Below are 23522 nucleotides of genomic sequence, written 5' to 3'. Positions count from 1 at the left end.
GCATAACTCGGCAATGCTTTCTCATGCATACTTTGCAGCAAAAGAGGTATTAGTCTATCCCACATTTCTGCATGCACACATGCTGATGCGAGATGAAAATGTATCTTCCACACTGCAAATGCTGGAAGAAGAACTAGCAGAAAACGTGCTGAAATACATGACTGCTCAGAAGTAAATGACATTGTTTCCATGTCACTCACTCTTGCAAAAGTCAGCATGGGAAAAGGGGAATTGCTTTGACTTTTGGTGAGGAATTATGAATCATTCTTCATAATCTCCACTCCTTAACAGTAGCAAGTATGTGCACAAGCATAACTGATCTAACAAAAATCCCCACAACCCTAAGGGCCATTTCCTTGAACACATCACAGAATCATAGATTAGTAGATTCAGGAGGGGCCATTGGGCCATGGAGTCCAATCTCCTGCTCAGTGCAGGATTCCTGGTTAAACCATCCCTCTCAGATGGGTGTCCAGTTGTATCTTGAATGCCTCTAGTGTGGGAGAGCCCACAACCTCCCTAGGTCCGTGGTGGCGAACCTATGGCACGTGTGCCACAGCAGGCATGCAGAGCCCTCTCTGTCAGCACACGAGCCAAGTTGCCCCAGCATCGCCCCAGCAGCTGAGCATTGGATAACAGCGCACACAGGGGCCATGCGCATGCTCAGAAAGGAGTAGTGGTGCCAGACGATGATGTCAGAAGTGACTCATTAGCTGCAACTCATCCGAGCTTTCACATGGCCAGTCAGTGCGCTGCCAAGGGTGTGTGTGTGTGTGTGTGTGTGTGTGTGTGTGTGTTTGCTTGGACTGGCTGTTTTCAGGTTTTATTGCAGTGTTGGCTCTTTGAGATAAATAACTGGGTTTTGGGTTGCAGTTTGGGCACTCAGTCTCTAAAAGGTTCACCATCACTGCCCTAGGTAATTGATTCCCTTGTCGTACTGCTCTAACAATCAGGAATGTTTTTCTGATAGTGAGCCAGAATCTGGCTTTCTGAAACTTTACCTTTCCAGATCTTCCTACTAATTCCACAATTGCATTTGTGGAACACAAGACTGTTTCCAGCACAGTGGAAACTGTGCTGTATTCATTATCATGAGCTCCAACATTAGTAAATGCATCTTAAAGACAGTGCTCACAGACCCATAGAGGGGATCACTTCTCCTGCCCCCAAAAGTGAAGGAGGAACCTGCAGCATGCACTGGGGGGAGGGGGGAGCAGCTCTAATGACTAAACTGTGACCTCAGCCAATATCAGAAAGCAACTGAATTTTTAGCATTTGCAATGCTGAATATGTGCATTAAAGACCTGGGAACATTTTAGATTTTTCTTAATTTATTAAGCTTGTGCATTTGTATGTTGATGTAATTATTGCCATATTTCATTCCCCATATGGACTCCCTCTCTCCCTCTGCAACTGCATCATTTCCCATCTCCTCTACCTCTTAACCTACCTCCACAGCCTATCCCTTTGTGGTATTTATGGTGCAAATTAACCACCACTGATATACTTTGATACATACTTTCAAAAAGCTGGTGTTAGACAGAAGCATACAGGAGACGAAGTGTTTTCCATAATAGTCAAACTCGACAGCATGAAAGCCAATGGCTTCTGGAATAGCCAAGACAAAGGAAAGAATCCAAATGGTAAAGATTTCAATAGCAGTGATCAAAGGGACTCCAGTTCCTTGGACACGACTCCAAGAAGCAACTGCTCGATACCTACAATAAACACAGAAATGTTAAATGGCCAGCTTCATCCATTTTACCAAAATATCTAACAGAAAATGCACATTTTGTTGTCAACATTCTTTACAACATGAATGGGGAACCTCTAGCCTGCAGGTGAAATCTGGCCACCAAGTTGCTATATGTGAACCACAGAGCCTCAGGCAATTCTCCTCCCTGAAGTCCTGCCAGATAGGAGAAAGGAGAGAGGATGGCTGTGACTGTGCCCCAGCCTTGAAGAGCACTCATTGAGGCCACAGCTAGCTTGCTCCCTTCCTTCCAGCCTAGTCTAAAACTCCTGTGACTCATAGCCAGCACAGACAATGGAAGAGATTATGGGAGTGGTGAGCTAAAAGATCTGGGGGGCCACAAGTTGCTTACCCATGTCCTGTAACATAGCAAGCTAGGCAAGGAAACCAAGAGTATGTCGAAACAGAGGTTCTTGGGTTAAGTAGCCGCTGGACTATCAAATCTAGTGGGAGCACGTGAACATGCTGGCTCCAGCACATTCTTCACTTCCTCTTTCAATTAGCTACCTACATCTAGCACTCCTGACCATTAGCTCCATCTTCTGTGAGCTGAAGACCAAAACTTCTCAAGATTTACCTTGCATCCACACTTCTTCTATACAATTCAATGGAAAAAGCTGTTTTATCGCCAGTTACATAGAAACATAGAAACAGAGCAAGTCAGAAGGGGCCTCCCGGGCCATCTAGTCTGACCTCCAGCACCAGCCGGCTCCACTCACAGCATGCCCACCATGTGGACGTCCAGCCTATCCTTGAACACCCGCACCGATGGGGCCTCAACGACCTCTTGTGGAAGCCCATTCCACACCCTCGGGGTCCTGACTGTCAGGACGTGCTTCCTGGCATCCAAATGGAACCTTGGTTCCCTGAGCTTTGCTCCGTTGGAGCGCGTCCTGCCTTCCTCTGCAGGGGAGAACATGTCTCTATCCACCTCTGTGTAACACCTCCTCACATACCTGCATGTCACCAACAGATCCCCTCTGAGTCTCCTCTTCTCCAGGCTGAAGAGACCCAGTTCCCTCAGCCTCGCCTCATACGGCATCCCCTGCAAACTGGCCACCAACCTTGTGGCCCTATGCTGCACTGACTCCGGTTTTGCCAGTCTAGTGCCTTCCTGATAAATTGAACTACAACTTCCATCATCCCCAGCTGGAATGGCCGATGAAGAAAGGCCTTTCAAACATGAACGGCAATTTACTGTACACGTTTCTTTTTTCTATCTCAGCAAACATCAAGAGAACAGGGAACTTTTAAATATCATGACTATTTTAAAAAGTTTGAATGAACTGAGGATTACATGATTTCTGCATAGTTCCTTGTCAACTGGCTATTCAGAGAATGATCATACAGAGTTATAACACAGCACAGGATGAGGGCTTCATTCTTAACATGTATGCACCAAGTTATTAATCTCAAAAGTCATCAAAAGTGTGAGCCAGTACACTCATTTTATTCTAGGAAAAATATTGATAAAATGAAATAATACATTTTTTACCTGTCCACGCTTAGCGCACAGAGATTAAGGACAGTGATCCCCACAGATGCCTTTTGAATAAAAGGAACACAACTGCAAAGAAATCGCCCAAATGGAGTCAACCCAAAGGGCCACTGAGCATGAAGCTAAACGAAAAGATAAAAAGGAATGGAAAAGGTTACATTATTATGCAGAAAGCACCAACATATTACTGGATTTCACCATGAATGTCCTCAGACCACATCCCGACAAATTATAATTCTCCTGTTTACAGTGTAATTTCTAAAATCACCCAGTAGCTCCAGTAAAACAAAAAGGTTACATTTATTTATTTAAATAAGTAACATAAATTATGCATCTTCTGAATCATATAAAAACATGGCAGTAAAACCAATGTAGGGAGGTATCACAATGGCCCGAGGTATCACCTGAGTGGCCATATCACACTCCAGATTCCCAAATCCAAGGTCAGAGTTATGGACCTCTATCAGCCCAAGGACCAAACTTTATTTCAGAGAAGCTCTTGAGGCCTGCATTCCACTGGTAGGTAAGACCCACGGCAAAACAGGCAGCCCAGAAACTAAGGCCCTTCCAGCTATGACTAAGCCTCAGCAGAGGCATTTCAACCCGCAAGAGTGGGGTGAAACTTGCGTGAAAGATAGAAAACCATTGAATGATCAGCGGATAAAAGAAAGGTGGTGGGTCAGAGAGGCAGACCCTGTGGGGAACACCACCATAGAGTTGTGCTGGGACCCCAGAAAGGACAGGCTTGGCCCACTCACCTGAGGTTTAGTACCCCACCTTGTCATTTATATTAATTTTATTTCTATACCACCCAATAGCCAAAGCTCTCCAGGCAGCTCACAACTATTTATTAAAGTACATTAATAAATAACAATACAATGAAAAAATGTAGATGCAGTAAACGCAGTGTAAAATTGCAATACTCAAAATTATTTCAACAAAACTAATTAACCCTTTAAAACCACTGACATCCCAACACTCGTATGCCATTAAATGCCTGAGAGTAGAGGACAATTTTAGCTGGATACCCAAAGGATGCTAATATTGGGGCCAGGCAGGCCTCAGTGGGGAAATCATTTCATAAGTGGAGGGGACACCAATTATTTATTTTGTTATATGAAGTATTACCACAGTGTGCCCCCCACCCCCACCAAAAATGGCTTACATAGAGTTAAACAAGACAATCCTAGCCCACAGGCTTACAAGCTAAAAAATACACGACACACAACTGAAAAAAGAAAGGGGAGGATGGGGAAGCATTAATTCCTTCAGTTGGGCTAGTGGAATGGCTTCTCGTTAAATTTCATTATTATTACATGCTCATGCACTCCATGTTTGAGGGAAAAGGGATATTCCCAGCTTTCCTGAGATAAATGGGGAAATGGCATAGATGCGGTCAGCAATCTGCAACCTTCCCTTGTGATCCTAGGATCATTTGGGGGGATTATTATTGCAAACCATCTCCAAGGCTTGTGTCAGCTGGGCAGCACAGACATTCAATGAATAAATAAAGGGCGCAATAAAAGAGCAGGTATGGCACTTTTCACTTTTGCCTACTGTGTATAAGCAGAATATCCTTACTTGTTTCTGAGAACTCCCATTTCATTGCCATGGTTTTGCAGGGAATTAGTGTGACTGGTCACCTTGATTTCTGTGGGGCTCAAGTGTGCATAACTGTGGATTGGACTAGAGTCAACAGGTACGGCCCTTGGTGAAGTGAAGTCTGGCACAACTGAGTTCAAATGAGGATCATACTCCCATATACATAGATTTGTTCTATACTGCAGTTTAGAAGACTGACATTCATTTTGTGGGCTTTGAGTAGATGGCAACACAGTGCACTCACATATGAATTAACAGCTGTTTCAAGAATTCTTTTCTGGCTAATTGTGCCTTCCTTCAAGAAGCATCAACATTACAAGAGCAAGTTAAATGGATTTTCCCGTGCATAATGAGGGAGCTTCTGATAATAGCTACACTCCCTGACATTGTTAATGTTTTGAGCAAGAACAGATGCATGCTAGTGTTTTGCTCCTTGCATCCTTCATATTCAGCTGACTTTTATGGAATACATTACAAGCTGTAAAGATTTGTCTGTAAAACAAAATCACAAATGTCTGAGCATAGCATGATGTGACCTGAATTCGGGCAGAAGAAGGTGCAACATAAATATTTGATTGCCTTATTTCTGTCCAGGGTGGGAGATGCATTGGGGGAAGTGCAGAATATACTGCATTAGCAAAATCGTCAACAAGGCTGTTATCTGGCCCCATGCCTTGTTATGAACCTGTACAGCAGCCTTGCCCAGTCTGGCACAAGGTGTTGGACTACCACCTCAATCATCCCTAGCCAGCATGATCACATGATAGGAGCTGTAGTCCAATCTACTGGAGGCCATCAGCTTGATACAGATGAATAACAGCCTGGGTTGCAGCCAGAACTCAGCTTCCCTAGGAAGAAGAGATCTTTTGAGGGAGAAAGCCTTTGTTTCTTTCCCATACAATGTTAGAATGCTGATTTTAACTGCACCCGATATTAGATACCAAGCCTTCCTTGGATTCTTAGATTGCACATTTAGGATATCACATTTTTTAACAGATCAGTACAGAACTTCTTACATGTGGCATATAGACTATGTGGTGGGACACCGTGGGCAGCAGGATGCAACACTCTGGTATACAGTAAGACAATAAATGTATGCGGGGCCCCCAGATAATGAAGGTGCTAGGCCAGGGGACAATCAGAGTATAGGAAATGCCTGATAGGATGAAAAAGCATGAGGATGGTGCCTGACCACATGATATCAGAAAGCCAGTGTAGTGGTTAGGAGATTGGACTGGGATGCAGGAGACCTGGGTTCTAGTTTCCACTCTGTCATGAAGTTCACCAGGTGCTTATGACTCAGCCCAACTCAGAGTTGTTGTGAGGATGAAATAGAAAAGAGGAGAATTATGTGCTCCTTGAAAGAAAAGCAGGATATAAATGTAATGAATTGGTTGATGTGAATTAAAGAAATAATATTTCCCTGCTTGCACATGACTTAGGGCACATCCCATGCCCCAAAGATGCTGTCTAGCTAGCCACAGGAAAAGGTGGAAAGCCTTCCAAGGTCAGAGTGGGGATTCAGCCCTGTTCCACCATTTCAGCTGGTGTGGTTTTCTCATCTAGACTGAGGCCACAAAGACATTTGTGGAATAATTCTGGGTGGTGGAAAGTGGAGATGTGGGGCACTGCCAGCTCCTACCAAATCCAGGTGATGCCTCAGCCCCTCCTTCTTGTGGGGAAAGGGAAATTGTTTGGATGGCTGAAGGAAGCTAGGGAAGAGTGGAAACATTCCTCATTTCAACACTTATGCATCCACAAAAAAATAAAAGAAGTAAAGGGACAAAAGAGGGTGCCAGTTCTCACATGCAAATGTCAAACTAATAACTGTTGTTTAAATAGAAATATAAGGCACCTCACCACAGTGAGAAGACTATGATGACTCTTGTGATGTGTAGTCTGCTCTCCAATACTGATGGACAACTTCAAGGCCCTTGCTGGTCTCTGTCCATATGGTTCTTTGATTTGGAGTAGACCCCTCATCAAACAGCAGGACATACAAGGTGGAATGGGACCATGCTTGCCAGCCACATCCTAACATGTGTGAGCTTTCTGCTCCCGTCTCATTGCTGAGGAAAGCCTGCACCAAGTGTGCAAAGATCCTGACTGGGTGAGGAGCTATGAATACCCAGCAGACCATGCATAGACTCTTCCTCACAACATTGTGTTCAATGTGCTGATGTCAGCAGCTAGTCTAGCCAGTATGGCAGCTGTGCTCTCCCTGTGTTGCTAACACATGCATACAGGATGGTCTCATGAACAGCCCTTAAGGGTCCTGAATTTTAACTCTGAACTTTCTTAAGGGACACAGCTCTGCCATTAACAGGTTCACTACAAAGTTAAAGCCATATATTTCGACACCAGTCAGCAAAGCAATCTCTGGCAGAGCAGAATTCTGACCACATGTTTGGGTGCTGAAATCAGAAACTTTGAAAAATGCAAGGCTGTACTTCTGGAATTCAAGAAAACTGACCAGACAGCCACAATTTCCTGAACATCCCCTCTCTCTAACCTTGGTTTTTCCACCACAGCTTTGGAGCTGAAATAAACAAGGCACAAGTGCCGAGAACATTCCATCTGGATGAGTTCTCCAAATGTCACTAAGTGGGCTTCATCTTACTTCTTGGTATTTAGAAGTTGTTTGGCACTATCCGTGCTGCTGTCTAGAACATGCTTTCAACAATCTAAATGTTATGAAAACCCTTAAAAATACATGGTAAGACCCCATGGAGAAAAATTAATTTCTAATGAAGCTCCGGGTAGCACACGTCAACATTGTTTAGGCTACTTTTGACACTCCAGTAAATTTTGTTGGAATGGAAGCGTCCTACCCTGTATAGTGCTGGCTCTAGAGTTTTGGTCTCTGGATACAACATTCGCAAGGGTTTCCCTCCTCCAAGTGAGTCTACATTCTCACCATGACTGTCACCAGCCGTTGTGCTCTTCATCCTCTTTATAAGCATTGTTACCATTTACACGTCTAACAGTGAATAAGTAGCCAATGACATCTGTTGCCCATCCTTCTCACCATTACTGCAGTTTGGGCCAAAGTGAGAGTCAAGTAAAGACAGAGTTCCAGTGCACATTCAGACATGAGTTATGTCATCCTAGTAAGGACGTACAGATTTTGTTAAATGCATTCCAGTTTTTATGGATTGTCAGATTTGGCCATCTTCTTATGGACAGAACTAGATTTTTTGTATGAGAATTTTGTTGACAGATCCTCACTTTGACCATGTATGCATTTACAAACTTCCCCCAACACCAAAAATAAACAAACCCAATTCACAATTCTGCATGACTTGGAAAAATATGGTCCAGTGTGGAATCTGCAGTTTGGATTCAGAGAAATTCAAACTCATTGGAATCCATTGCAAAGTTTCCTAGCACCCATAGGTCAAATCCCAAAATGCCCTGCATAGTATTTAGTGGGTATTCACCTCCATCTACATTGCAATGCAAACATGCATTCCTGACCAAAGTGCTTGGCTACATTTACACTTTTATCTGCATGCGTAACTATTTTTGGACTGGGTCCCATGTTTCTGCACCACTCACTGATAACTGTGCTCCCTGTATTAAGATTTATAATAATACTATTTGCTTTTAGAATTAATGGTAGTACATTTATCCTTTTTCCAATGAATAATAAACATATTGCATCTGGCATGAGAGATACACAGTATATTTAATGCAGCTGTCTTGGAGTCAGTTCAAGTACAGCAGGAGGAATATGAATTCATCTCTGGCTGACCAGCAATGTGGTCGCATGGCAAAGAGATTAGATGCCTTACACCAAGAACATAGCTGAAATAGAAGTCCACTATAAAATAATTTAAAACTGTAGCCTCAAACAATTATAGCTCATCTGTATTCATCCTGATGCCTGGCCAGCTTCACAGAATCACAGAATAGTAGAGTTGGAAGAAGCCAAGAAGGCCATTGGGTCCAACTCTCTGCTAGTGCAGGATGCCATGTTATACCATCTCACTCAGATGACTGTCCAGCTGCCTTTGGAATGTCTCTAGTGTGGGAGCAGAGGCTGGGCAAATTTCATGGGCTTACCCAATTAAATGTTTTGCATTTCTCCACTCCAACTTCTCACTTTAATTACCAGATGTAACTGAAGAGCCCTTATAGTTCTTTTGTGGAAGTAAAGAGCCAAAGCTGCTGAAATCCAAATAATAAATGATCTATTCTTTAGCAGAACGTCCTGTCATGGTACATTTCATAGCCAAATCATTTTGTAGCACTGATCTTTGCTTTGTTTTCTAGCCATTTCATGCAGAGAAGGAACACTAGACAGGATTTGAAACATGGAGAATGTAGGTATATTATTACATCTGCTTCTGCAGCCCTTCTCTCCACTTCCCTTTCCTTTATCAGTGATCACCAGTGTATATATCTGGTTCACATGAACATTTGCAACCATGGTTGGTTAAATAAGCCACTATAGCTTATTTATATGCCACCTATAACTGCCAGACCGGCCTCCCTAGATAGCTCACACAATGAAACAACATGTTTCCAGCATGTCCCATGCATCCATTTCATAACCCAACCCCTGTCAGTATGTTGTTGTGTTATCTGGACCAGTCATGACCCTGAAATGATCTTTGCCAACAATCCACCCTTTCTGGGTTCAGATGACACAACAACCTAGCAGGGACCAGGTTATAGAAGGAGCATCCCTACATATCCAGCATGTGCAGCAAATCATTACCCGATGAGGAAAGACTAAGAGAACTGGGCATGGTCAACCTTGAGAAGAGAAGACAGGGGTGCGGGGCAATGACACATGGCATCACTCTGTAAGCACCTCAAAGGCTGTCATAAAGAGGAAGGTCAAGATTTCTTCTTGCTAATGCCAGAGTGTGGGACATTCAATTCAAGTTGCGACAACCCTGATTCAGGCTGGGCATCAAGAAACGTTTCCTCACTGTCAGAGCAATACAACAATGGAACCAACTGCCTAGACAGGTGATGGGCTCTCCCACACTAGAGACATTCAAAAAGAAACTCGACAGTCATCTGCGTGGGATAGGGTAACTTGGTGTCCTGCAACAGCAGGGGGTTGGACCCAGTGCCTTCATGGTCCCTTCCAACTCTACTATTCTATGATTATATTATTCTCCTTTGGTGTGCAAAGTAAAAGATTAGAGTAAGCGATAGTCCAAGGGCTCCTGTGGCTTGCTCTCACACTGGGAAACCACAGCTTCCCTTTGTATCAGAACCAAACCATTTTCATACGCTTTCTGCCGAATAGCTTATCATGAGTGCTTCTATGTTCAGCAAGATTACCTACATGTGACTGCTGCATTTTGCAAATGCTTCATAAGCCACTATCTGCCTTACCTAATCAAGCATTAAGTTGGGTATCATTTAAACATAAAAATACATGTTTAAGTCTACAGTTCTGGGCACCAAGATTGAAGAAAGATGCAGACAAACAGCCATCTGAGTGGGATCGTGTAAATTCATGACCTGCAATAACAGGGGGTTGGACCCGATGGCCTTCGTGGCCCCTTCCAACTTTACAATTGTATGATTCTGCGATAACAGTTTGCACTGCATATGTATGGACTTTAAAATGAAATAGAGAATCTTTTTTGGTTGACAAAACTGTTAAACATTCATATACTATACTGACTGGATGAAAGGACTATGAGCATATTACGTTGAAAGATCCAGTTGTCCCATGGAGTCACTTGACTGATAGTGGTCACGCTACTTGAGAATGGCTTTGCTATTACAGTGGATTATAGCTCAGTAGAGTTGATTGTTTCCCAAGCATAGATCCTTATGTAGCCAAACTATGCACAAGAAGGAGCTATCACATGGCTTGGAGGAAACTCAAGGTTTACAGATTTTGTAGTTTAGGGATGGGACCTACTGGAGAGTGCAGGAAACCAAGACAGCCAATGACGATCGAGCTGTTTCAGGCATCACAGAACACTGAATGTGGGCATGGTAAAACAAACCAAATAAACCCAGTGGGGGAAATGGAATGGAGTATCCTGGAAAGCAGGATAGCTCATTAGCTAGAATCCTGAACAGGATCATCCCAGACTGTACCATTTTGTTGCACTAGAACTGTATTTTTATTTTATTTATTTATATCCTGCCTTTTTCCTACAAAGGGCTCAAGGCAGCTTACATCATTCTCCTCCTCCATCTTATCCCCACAACAACAACCCTGTGAGGTAGGTTGGGCTGAGAGTCTGTGACTGGCCCAAAGTCACCCAGTTGGCTCCATGGCTGAGTGGGGACTAGAACCCAGATCGCCTGAGTCCCAGTCCCAGCTCTTAACCACTACACCACACTGGCTCTCCAGTGTATCGTTCTGTATTCGCTAACAAATAAAATGTGGCGCAAAATTTGATTTCTTGGAACCTTGGCTTTCACATTTTAATGCCTGTGTAAATATACACAGGTGCATATACACACCTTCAATGCTTGAGAAAACTAATGGATAGACACTCATGCTGTGCATGTGCAGGGTTTCCCCATCTCTCTTACACACACGGTCATAAAAAGTGGTCTCTGGAGAGATCTAATAGGGGTGTCAGTGAGACAGAGAGGATGCCTATGGGTTGTGGCAGAATCCATGTGGGAGGAAGTCTGGCCAAGCCATGTGTATCTAAATGCTATTCAAAGCAAAGCTGAAACTTTGTTCTGAGGCCAGCACTTCAGTCTGCTGGGGCTCTTCAAAGAATGCTAAGCAAAAGGAGCTTATAACCAGATCCACTGGATTAAGAAAAAGAGTCAGAATAAAAAAGAAAAATAGTTTGGGGATAGTTTAAGATTTGGATTGTCTCCAATGGGATTTAGGAAGAGGCTACAGCAGAGTAGTAGAGCAGATGCTTTTCCTGCAGAAGGCCCTGGGTTCAATTGCTCATCTGCAAGTTATAACAAGAACAGACAAAAAGGTTGCATTGCTGCAAGTCCTTGAAGAGCTGCTTCCAGAGCAGACAATACTTTTCTGTGGCTTGATTCCTGTAAGGCATGTGCTTATTTTAAGATATTTTTGCCATTTGCTCTGCCCTTTTTGCCTTTAGCCCCACCAGCCACCACTGGAATGTGGGTGGCAAAATCTTTTCTGAAATGGAATTTAGCCCATGAACTGGGGGAGATTCTGTACCCCAGTCCTAGGGGCTTAGTCCCATTGAATGCAGCAGGACTCACTTCTACGTAAACCTGTACAGGGCTGCACTGTACTTAATCTAAGTCATGGTGCATGGAGTTTAGTTAACTTTCTCAGCCAATGCGTGTCATGGAGAGAGGGCTAAAGAGTACAGGAGGGCTATATCCACCACTCCTGTTGCTTCAATATGTGGAGCTCGTGTGTTAGGAAAGCAATAAAGCCAGCAGTAGGGGTGCAAAGGAAGGGGCAGGGCCCTTCTTGCTTTTCCTCTCATATACTGATTATCCAGAAGAGAGGGCAGAACATCCAAATAAGACTAATGACAATAATATCAAATAACTAGCATGTGTGAATGGGACGGCACAGCCATATTCCTCTAAACACAGTGACTTTCAGTGGACCAAGTTCACAAATTCAGCAGAGCCATCTGCTGCCACCAAAATCAATCAATCAATCAATAAAGCAAAATAAAATAAAATAGTCAAGTGATGTGCCAGAATGTGCAAACACGGCACTGCGGCTACTACTTACACTACCCTTCATATGGGACAAAAGAAATGCAAACAGCAGTGTGCAGCGTAAGGGGAATGTGCTACATCCTATTTTAAAAGGATTCGAAGATGTCAATTCTGTGAGAGGGTTTTAAAAACCTGATAACTGTAATAGTCAGACATCTGTACATAGGTTCAAGAAACTGTGATATCTATGCATAACTAAAAGCTCATTTGCACAACTGAAGCAATATTACATGCCAAAACATTGTTTTGCTGTGCCAGAGGCATTGGGCAAGGGGCAGGGGTGATTGGGTTCATAAACATGAGGATCCAAAGAGCAGGGGAGAAACAGAACCTTTTGCCCAGAAATTCAAGGTGATGGAAGACTGGTTTCAGTACTCTCAATAATTTTAAACTGATTTAAGACTTGGCCATAAACACATCATACATCACAACAGCAACACATCAGTCCTGACAGCCTGGAAGTGTTGCTTTTAAACAAAGATCAAGTCACTGGTAGAGAATATTCTCATCCAGTGTAACTATGGTTTCTTTGGCCAAGCGCCTGAGAAGAAGCCACAAAATGAATCTGAGGAATTTGTAGGCCATTTTGCTCCCTTTGCTTTGCATGCTGCTATTCTGTTAGCTGCTCAAAATAAAAGATGAAGGCACCTCACACCCCAAACACAGGACACTGGCTGTATGAAAATAAAACTACAGTCTCTTATTATTAGACAATAAGAATCTATTCAACCTGCATAGGTAGATTTCCTTGTACTGATGCATTTTGAAATGTCTCTAATGTCATTATAAATAATATAATATTATAAATTTCTATATGATCTTGGTCTTATGTTTCTTGTGTTTGTATTTCTGTTACAGGAAAGATGTGAGGCCAAGGCATGTATTTCAAAATTAGCCATTTCAGGCTTGCAGTTTCTTCTCCAAAAGCTGAAGAAGGTGGAAGATATCTGGTCATGATTGGGGCCATGCTGTCAAGGCAGCACTAATTTTATCTTTTGCCTCCATTATGGCCCTGATCCAGACTATAATTGTATAAGTGCCATTATCTTGTACTATAGTTCATACCCAAGAAATGTAACTCGTTACATAGAAGAAATCTAGCTTTTTCCTTCTCCTTGAAAAGCATTGCTATTTTTACATTTTCCACAAGTAGGAGCATGTCAGCTTCTTCCCCGTCTGGTGATAAGGGTGCAGTCACCAAGTTGGTGTGGAATTTTAAAGACACCCCCTCCCCATACACACATACAGAAGAGAGTAGCTCTAATTGAACTGAGCTTTTAATTGCACTTATACAGGGTTCTTATCTATAGCATGTGATCAAGGATGATTAATACAGCTGTAACACCTTTTTAAAAGGACCCTTTTCATTAATTTAAAATCCATTTAAAAATATTACCTGTATATCCTATTCTCACCATCCAGCTCCATCCAGACTGCTGATCAGTTTAACTGCTATTCAGCTTCAGTAATGGAACATATGTCAAGGCAGTCTATTTGTCTCAGTGGCACTATCTGACTCCAGAGACTGAAGCAAAACATGGCCCATCATCTTCTCTGCCTGACCATTTTCAGTGGAGATGGGACCTCACCTGGGTCATTTTGCATGCCAAGTATGTGCCTGGTCACCAAGCTCTGGTCCCTTCTCTTTCCCATTATACTTATGTCCACCATTTTTTCCCCCTGAATGGAATGCAAGGAAGCTTATGGAATCCTCCTCCTCCTATTTATTTCATCCTCCCAGCAGTCTTATGATGGAGCTTACGCTGAGTGTCATTGACTGGTCCAGAGTCATCCAGGGAGCTCCATGTCCAAGTGGGGATTAAAATGTGGATCTCCCAAGTCCCAGTCCAATTCTAATTGGTACACCACCCTTGACAAACCATATTCTTACTCGCCCTGTGAAGTCTGTGCTGTACCTTTAAACACCCCTAACTGCTTACTCTAATATGCCATTCTTCTACCTCTTAACTTTGCCTGGCCAGCCAGTACCAATCAGAGTCAACAATACTGGGTTCAATGTACAAATAACCTGAGGTGATATAAGGCAGTATCCTATGTTCCTTCTTACAGCAGGTAGAATTGGGCTGGATGATGAGTAACTTGCAGTCATACTGATTTCAATGTGTCTCCCGTGAATATGATTAAGTTTGGATCCAGCTGACAAGAGTTCAGTTATTTGGGCATCACAGCAGGAAAGATCCTCTTCCCAGCAGCCATCTGGCCAATTTTAAAATGAGAAGGGTCTTTGGAGAGGTTCCTAATTAATGAGCAGGTTCACATGGGTGAAGTAGAGCTGTTATATCAGGGATGCAATAGTTCAGCCTCATGGTTCAAGTCTGGCCCTCCGAGATTCCCCTGAAGGCCACCCCCCACTACAACCAGTGCTCACTTGCAGGTTTCCCAGATTTGGTGCAATTTTCCCTGTTCCAAAACACTGAACTGCTTCTCCTAAGGCTTCTTAGCTGCAATGGCATTTTTTTTGTATTTTGACCCCTCCCTTTTGCCTACTGCTACTACTGGAATATGCCTGCCAAGAGCTCCTCTAGAAACGCTTGGGCTGAAAGCAGTTCTGCACTCTTGCATTAAATACCTCGGCCTTGGGCCATTTAGGGATTTATAGGCCAAAACTAGCACTTTGAACTGAGACCTTGGAGTGTTAGACTACAGCAATCAAGTGTCTGCAGCAGCAGTCAGTCTATGTTCATAATCAGGTCACTGTAGTCTATGCCAGCTGACATTTCTACATGTTCTTCAGAAAGTCTGTCATACACCACAGAACACAAATCTAGCCTAGAAATTATCAGGCATAGGTCAGGGTGGCCAAACTACCTCAGCTGGCACATCAATTGAAGTTTGTGGAAGGTGCTGCAAGTTACAAATGGGTGAGTAATCTACATCCTCCCGCTAGATCTAAAAGCACCCCCACCTCCAGCATAAACTTGGTATGTGCAGCCTCATGCAGAACTAGTCAAATACCTGTTCTTTGGCTTGCTAAGTTCTTAACCAACAGCACTTTTTAATCATGTGTTTATTATCCCTCTGCCTATTACTAAATAAACAACAGTGCTTGCTAACACAATCCAATACTGGGGGTCTAGAAGGATTCCATGGTTGATGTATCAAAGCCACAGAGAGGTCCAAGAGGATCAACTGTAAATAATTATCTGCCATTCTCACAGCATACATAATCCACTGGGATATATTCCATTATATGGCTCAAGCCAGTACTGATTTAAAGCCAGGCTGGCAGCCAGGCTAAAATAGGCTCCAAAAGGCCAGTTTGATCTAAGAATGTCTGGCTCTGAGCCCTCATCATGTGCCTGTCCTCCCCAAACTCAGTATACTTTATGGGGAACACTCAGCTAAATACAATGGTCCTAATGTGGTTAAGCACTGATTCACACACACTTTTTATGGCATTCTGTGACCTCCTGGACATTCATAACTCCTTTCTCTCTTTGTTCCAGCTCTTCTCTCATTAATTTACACCCACTAACCCATCCATATGTTTCACAGCAGTATATCAAAACACATAGGCAACTGCTTTGCCATAGATGCAACACTTTCCGATGGCTCTTCCACACTCAAAATATTATGTGGACCAGAACACCAAGTGATAATTTGCATGTGAATGTGTGAAATAGCACCACATGTCCAATGCCACAGACTCTAAGCACCTGCTTATCAATGAAGGCAATCCACATGTTCTGCTCTGAGTGCCACAGATGTGATGCAACATGACATCTTAAAGGAAAGGTGTTCGTAAATTAATCCTTAAATGGCCACACATAAGTATAGGATTATATACTGTTTCAGAAGCAAGCCATTAGGGTTATCCCCCACCCCACCCGCCCACCAGCATTTCTCATTCTGAAAAGCAAATGTAAAATTAAAATCTGCAGTATTTTACCTTATATACATTGATAGGGATATCTATGACAATATAGATGAGGTCTCCCAGTGCCAGGCTAGCTATCAGTGCATTGGGGCCATTCCTCATACATTTATTCTGGTAGATAATTCTCAGCAGAGTTGCATTCCCAACAAGCCCAATGATGAAAACTGCACAGGATATTACTGTATTGATGTATTTGAAAGTGCCATCAATTCTAGGATTGTGGGTGCAAACGCTGTAATTTCTGTTGGGGCGACTGGTGTGGAGGAGCACTTTAGATTCTTTTCCAGCAAAATCACTTCTAGAGTATGTCAGGTTTGAATGGGATCTGTCAGAATGATCGCTGATGACGGATCCAGTCACTAGAAGTGCCAAAATGATTGTGAAATGAATTGTTTCCATCTTCAGATCTTCAGTCCCAGAGATGGGTATGATGATATTTCAATGTTTTATCTTTCACTTTCACCTGCAAAGAAAGCAATGAATGGTTTACATTGCAAGATCAGCACACTAATCAAAGCATAGTTATTTATTTAAACTATAAAAGAGGAATCATGTTTTCATTTTGAAAAGGAGATAATCAGCATTTTAATCCTAGTAAACTGAAAGGTAACTTTTAATATTAATTATTTATTTCTATAAAATGTAAACTAGGTCTATAACCATACAATAACAAAAAATTGAAATCACAGAAACCGCAGTCAAAAGTCAAAAGCAAAGCAGATACATCTAACTTAAAAGCAATATCCAAAGATTTCCTGCTGATAAAAGAAATTTTGCAGCCTATAAAACACATCCAAAGCCCATTTATTTGTAAGTTTTACAGAAGCTTCTTTATTACAAGAATGTTTGCTTCCACATAATATATTGCATACACAAAATGGAGCAACCTTGCATTTTGGCGTCTCCTTCCCTATGGAAGGGGCATTTTGCCTCCCTCTTCTGTGCCTCCCTGAAAATACTCCAGCAAGTTGGTGGACCCTCTAGAATAATACAGGAACTGGCATGGGAAATTAGCAGAAACAGACTCCTCTCATTTCCATTTGTGCAGGAAGAGACATACTAACCCAGTGCATTATAATGCATTGTTTATATTCACTGTAGACTTTTCTTTTCTTTATGTATCATTACACATTTCCCTGAAAATTGTGCTGGTTGTCATGACATCTGTGACACTAAAGTTAGCACATTTAGTACATTTTTTACAATCAGTGTCAATGGTTTATTTGCAATACTTCCATTCTGAATTATAATTGCACCATGATCATCCTAAACATATTTATTTGGAAGTAAATTGCATTGATTTGAATCATTTTTTTCCCAACTCCCATGCAGGTAGGATCATAAAGAGAAATTCAGACTTAGGAAGTAAATTGGGTGACCTAAAACTTTTGGCTGTGTGGAGATTAGTAAGACGACTTTCCTTAGTCTACAGAAATGTCTGAGTCCCCACCCCCCCTTTTATTTGAAGATGTAATGGTTAGTCACCAAGTCAACAAGGTTGCTATATGCCACAAGACAAACTTAAATACAACACCCTGATTAGAATCACGTAAACCAAATGATTCCTTTCCTATGTGTCATGATGCTTCATCTTTCTTCAGCTTGCCTTGGGAAATACTCCCAAGCCCTCCCTGCCAATTATCATGTTGGTTAATATGGAGATAAGATGCTCATGCCATAAACTAATGAACCCATGCATAAGGCAGACCTACTTCCACCTAATAGGCAAAGGAAGAACATCTTCTTGTTTACAGTGGGAGACAATTAAGGACTTAATTTTGGCTAGATTGTGACTCTGTCCCAGTGTCCACTGGTCTTCAACATTTTAATCAATGATTTGGAAGTTCAGGAAACAATTATCAAATTTGCAGATGACAAAAAACTGGGTAGGATAGCTAATACTCTGGAAGACAGAAAGAAGATTCAAGGTGATCTTGAAAGGTTGGAGCACTGGGCTGAAAAGAACAGAATGAAATTCAGCAGGGACAAGGACCAACTTCTGTACCTATGAAAATGAAACCAAATGCATTGTTACAAGATGGGGAATACTTAGCTCAACAATAGTGCAAGTGAAAAGGACCTTAGAATCATTGTATATCATAAGCTGAATATAGGTCAACAATGTGATATGGCTGCAGAAAGGGCAAATGCTATTTTGGGCTGCATTAACAGAAGTATCACTTCCAAATCATGTGAAGTTCTAGTTCCCCTTTACTCAGCACTAGTTAGACTTCATCTGGAGTGCTGTGTTTAGTTTTGGGCACCACAGTTTAAGAAAAATGCAGACAATCTGGAAAGGACACAGAGGAGGACAACAAGGATGATCCAGGGACAGGATGCAAAGCCCTATGAGGAGACATTAAAAGAACTGGGCATGTTTAGCCTTGAGAAGAGAAGACTGAGAGGGACATGGCATCACTCTGTAAGTGCCTCAAAGGCTGTCACAAAGAGAAACGTCAAGATCTCTTCTTGATCATACCAGACTGCAGGGCACAGAAAAATGGGCTCAAATTACATAAAGCAAAATTCTGGCTAGATATAAAGAAAAGCTTCCTGACTGTTAAAGCAGTATGACAATGGAACCAATGAATCAGGGAGGTTGTGGGCTCTCGCATGCTAGAGGCATTCACGATGCAACTGGACAACCATCTGAGAGGGATGGTTTAACCTGGTGTCCTGCACTGAGCAGGGGCTGAACCCAATGGCTTTCTGGTCCCTTCCAGCCCTATTAATCTATGATTCTGTGCTTAAGGCTACTGTAATCCTGTGGCTTCTATATTGCCATAGTTCATATTCAACAGGAAAATTATGCACCAGCACATTCTGCTTTCAACCCACAAGCCTCAAATGTTTCACAAACCCCAACAAACAGTTCATGCTACTTGACAGATGGAACAGAACAATCATCAACTCCCTAATCAGAAACCTATCACACATGCTATGGACCTGAACTTAGCAGGTACAGGACCATAGATGAGTGGTAGTTTGAGAGGAGGAACAGCTAGCGGGTAATGGTTATTCCAAAGCTCCCCCTTCTGTTCTCCCACTGACACCTGTAGCACTTAGACACTTCTGTTGCTTTTGTTCAAAAAAGCATTGAAAAAGTGATACACACAGTTGAGTGCAATATATAGTTTTAAGTAGAGTTTCCTCAGTTGAAGTAAATGAGACCAATACCCCATTTGGATCTGAAATGGCCTTAGTCCAGCATGAAAGCTAGGTCCTGACTGGCAGCTGCTCTAAATGGACATAGACACAAATCTTAGACATTAAGATTAGATAGACACTACTACCCTTCTAGACAGTTTGGCCTACAACTTTCACCATCTCTCACAACTAGCTATGCTGGCTAGTGCAGATGGCAGTTATGGGCCAAAATGCCTGCAGTGCCACAAGTTGCCCACCTCTGCTTTTGATTTTTCAAGCCAGGGCTCAGCAGCTTGGGGCCCTCTAGATGTTCTGGCTTATAACTCCCATCTTCCCCAGCAAGCATAGCAAATGGTTAGAGATTATGAGAACTGTAGGACAAAACATCTATAGGGCCACAAGGTACCCACCTCTACTTTACATGGAGGAGTCAAGGGCCTTCTGTATAGAAAGCCTTTGCCATCCTAACGAATTATGGACCCTGTCCAAATGGGAATATGCTATACATCCCCTGGCTGTCACATGGAATCCACAGGCAAATCCAATAACAAAATTCTATAATAAAATAAAAATGATTTTAGCAGGAGCAAGCATCACTTGAATATCCTTCTCACTGGTGGAAGAATTCATCTTGTGATAATGGAACATCAGCTGTATATCCTACTTTAATAACAAAGGAGATCACACCACTTTTGGATCACACCAACTGTGGAATTAGTCCAGCATCCCACAAGATTCTGGAACTCAGCTGATTTTACCTCCAAGTATATGACTTGAGAAATGCAGTCCAAATTTAAACCATTATACTCTTCAGGACTGAATTACCAACTGATTTAAATCCATGTTGGTTTTAACTTTGCTGTGCACTGACTTATGTTCTCTTACAACATGTATAAGAAAGAACAAACTATGTGACCAGGAATTTTTGAAGTAAAAATTGGAAAAAATGGCATAACTTCCAAGAACACATTCTGACAGAGGTAGATAAACAGTAAAGTACCAGTGTATAGTACCAGACACTTTATGTCTGCAAACAGGCATACTAGGAAGCAAGTCCTACTAACCACAATAAGAGTCCCAAGCAAACATGTGCAGGATTGAACTGTAAAAAAGATAAGCTGGCACTTCAGACAGATTTAGTCATATTGACCATAATGCAGTGGAATGTTTGCTTAAATGCAGGTACACCAGTGGCAGTCTGGGGTGTTGTTTTGTAAGTACTATTTTTAAAAAAAGATAGTTGTGCTATTTTAGTGGTATCATTGCAGCTTATAAATAACTGACATTAATGGAACTTAGCACTTTTAACAAAGTGAGCTTGGAACTCTACCTACTGACTTCAGCACAAAAGATCGACTATCCTAAACACACTGGTTTGAATCCAGATTTAGTTGTACCTAGATCAATTCCCATGGATTTCAGTGGGTCTCCTTGAAGTTAAGCCTAAATCCGGAATCGGTCTGTTTTGCAAAGAAGAAACGGTCGTCGATCTCAGAGGAGAACCCCGGAAGGGATGTCCCAGAAGTAACCAGTTACGATTAACTCCGCAATTTCAACCCTAACCCTCAACTTGTAGTTGCGTGGCAGGATCCATTCATTGCAATAAAGCATTATTCCAAGTGTGTCTTCCATCAAGCCCGGTATCTTCTGGATCCGCTATCTCCCCCAAACCGTAGGCTAGGAAGACGCGGGATTATGGGGTGAGGGAGCGGTTTTTAAAGGGCGAACGATAGGAGGTGGTAAGATTAAACCGCCCGTCCGCCGCTGCTCTCCCTCTGGCCACCGCAGCCCGCCTGGCCGCTTTTCGCCGCGTCCCCCTGCTAGATCGAGTCTGGCCAGGCGTCTGAATTCTGCTCACCGCAGACACAGTAAAGAGTTGCTCTGGAGAGATAAGGGCTGCGTCTGTTCCCTTCTCCTTCAGCGCAACCGCGGCCAGGCGGAGCACATGCCTGCGAGAAGGGAGTCCAGCGTATGACAAAAGGCGAGCGCTTTTTTTCTGCATCCCCCAGCGAGGCGCTTCCAGCCGCCCTTCCCGCGCCTCGCCCGCGCCGCGAAGCGAGGCGGGTGCGAGGAGACCCCGACTGCGGCCCTTCAGGGCGACGCGCACGCGGCTTCGCGCAACACACCCACCGTTCGGTGCTCTCCGCGCGAAAGCCTGCGCCGGCCGTGCGGCGAAGGCGGCCCGCGCACCGCTCCGGACTCCGCTCCGGCGTGCGTGCGGGAAGCCCTTTATAGCGTCGCTCCGCCGCACAAGTTTGGAAGGAAGTGGTTTCTGGCGGCGTTTCCTCTGCGGAGGTCCCTTTCCTAGGAGAGACTTTGCAAACCGGCCCCCGCCTCCGTTTGGCTGGGTCGGATCCCGACTCGCCACCTCACTTATCCGAGGAGGGGTCAGCCTCCTGCTTTCCCCATGCCCCAGTTTCAAAGCGGGGAGGGGGGCGAGGAGAAAAATAAGATCTCCAGCCAAAACTGAGACGCTGCCAGCGACCTAGCAACTCCCCCACCCCAAGGCAGCCTTCCCTCCCCTGCCTTCCCCGCAAAGAGGGAACGCCGAGTCCTTTAACCAGTTCCTCCCCTGGATAGGAGGAGGGGCTGCATGGCCGCCCGCCTGCCCGCTCCCCCGCCCGAGGAACGTGGATGAGGCGCGGATCGGTGCCTGCCTGCCTGCCGCGGGACAAGTGCTCCAAATCCGGGATCATCCCGGGGAGGAAGCGGAGATTCGCAAGGAAGCAGCAGAACCGCTTGGGATCGTGGCGGTGCCCCCCTCCCCTGCTCCTATTCCTTGTGGGGGAAGAGAGCCAAGGATCAAGAGCGAGCCATCGGGGACACCGCAGTCCCCTAGAGCGCGCCGCGCTCCCCGTGCCCAAACAGGCCTGGGAATGTCTCGCCGTGGTTTCTGTGGGCCTTCCCCCCCTTTCACTGTCCCCACAGAAGGGAGAAATGTCCTGCTGCTGTTGCCCCTGCTGATGTGCTCGCCCTACGTGCAAAGTTGTACTGTTCAAACGACCTCTGTAGGATCCGTGACTGCAGATAGGCAAAGGACGCAACTCCATTGCACAGGTCATCAGTGCTAGTGCCAGCATTTGGAAGGCCCATAGGTGAGATCCCCGCAATGGGCCTCTTCTGTCACGGAGTTCCCAGCGTGCTGCCTTTGACAGCAGCTTCCCTTGCTTCTCTTTTCTTGTAGCTGGTATAGCGAGAAAGTTTGTGTGTGTGTGTGTGCATGGGCTTATGTGAACACACATGTGCATGTGCACCCTGGGCTCCAAGAGGTCTGGGCGCTGCTTCCATGCAATGAACAGACACAGATTTGTGGGGACAGATTACCCAACAGAGGTTGTTGTAGTGGTGACCTCTATCCCCTTCTACTCCTATGTATTCATGGAACATGTGTAGATGGATCTGAAAGGGTTAGAGATGAGCAAAGCCTATGCACACTTTTCGGCTGCATTTGAATAGGCTATCTCTATTCTGCCAGGTAGAGATCACTTTAAAAAGCAGAGTTACCAGTTACCTGTATAAGGTCTACATGGATTAAGACATACTAAAGTAAATAATGAACCTTCGTTCATTCCTTGACTATTGGCACACAATGAATTTCAGAACAGCCACTAGAATACATTGAATTGAGGTGATCTGTTGATAACACACTCTGAAATGACCATCTTCAAATGGAAAATTGCTTTCTATACAGTCACTGGAATGCAATTTTGTGATGGCACAAGACTGTGTTAGTGAATCTTTAGGAGTGGTCAGCGTTACATGACGAGGTCACAAGAAAGCCTGTGATTTTAGTTTCTGTGGACAATTATATCCCATACAAAAGCTCCCAGAGAGCAAGTGAGCTAACAGGGAGAACTAACTGGAGTTTGGCAGCAGAGATGTTTTGAAAGAGGAGACAAAAGCAGAGGCAAAGGGGTAAGGGACCTGGACTAGCCCAGCAACAGTCTCTTCTAAGAGACTGG

At 43.7% G+C, this 23522-nt stretch overlaps 1 protein-coding gene across 3 annotated transcripts in view; it reads right to left on the bottom strand.

Annotated features, from left to right (window-relative positions):
* Window positions 1–22023, bottom strand: part of EDNRA (endothelin receptor type A) — a 34032-nt gene extending 12009 nt beyond the window's left edge. The window contains exons 1-5 of one of the 3 annotated variants that reach the window (XM_044430795.1): window positions 21691–22023; window positions 19971–20115; window positions 16426–16876; window positions 3249–3373; window positions 1520–1718 (exon numbers count right to left, since the gene is read on the bottom strand). In XM_044430795.1, the coding sequence (XP_044286730.1) occupies window positions 1520–1718; window positions 3249–3373; window positions 16426–16812 (711 nt within the window). In that variant the 5' untranslated portion in view covers window positions 16813–16876; window positions 19971–20115; window positions 21691–22023. Of the gene's footprint in view, window positions 1–1519; window positions 1719–3248; window positions 3374–16425; window positions 16877–19970; window positions 20116–20957; window positions 21473–21690 lie in introns of those variants that run through there. The other 2 variants (XM_044430793.1, XM_044430794.1) reach the window with 2 other exon arrangements.
* Between the last annotated feature and the right edge of the window lie 1499 nt (window positions 22024–23522).

This window comes from Varanus komodoensis, unplaced genomic scaffold, assembly GCF_004798865.1.
Source record: "Varanus komodoensis strain SLA01 unplaced genomic scaffold, ASM479886v1 scaffold21, whole genome shotgun sequence".
In the NCBI taxonomy this organism is placed as follows: domain Eukaryota; kingdom Metazoa; phylum Chordata; class Lepidosauria; order Squamata; family Varanidae; genus Varanus; species Varanus komodoensis.
Note: the sequence above shows the minus strand (reverse complement) of the source record. Positions and strands in the feature narration are given on the sequence as shown.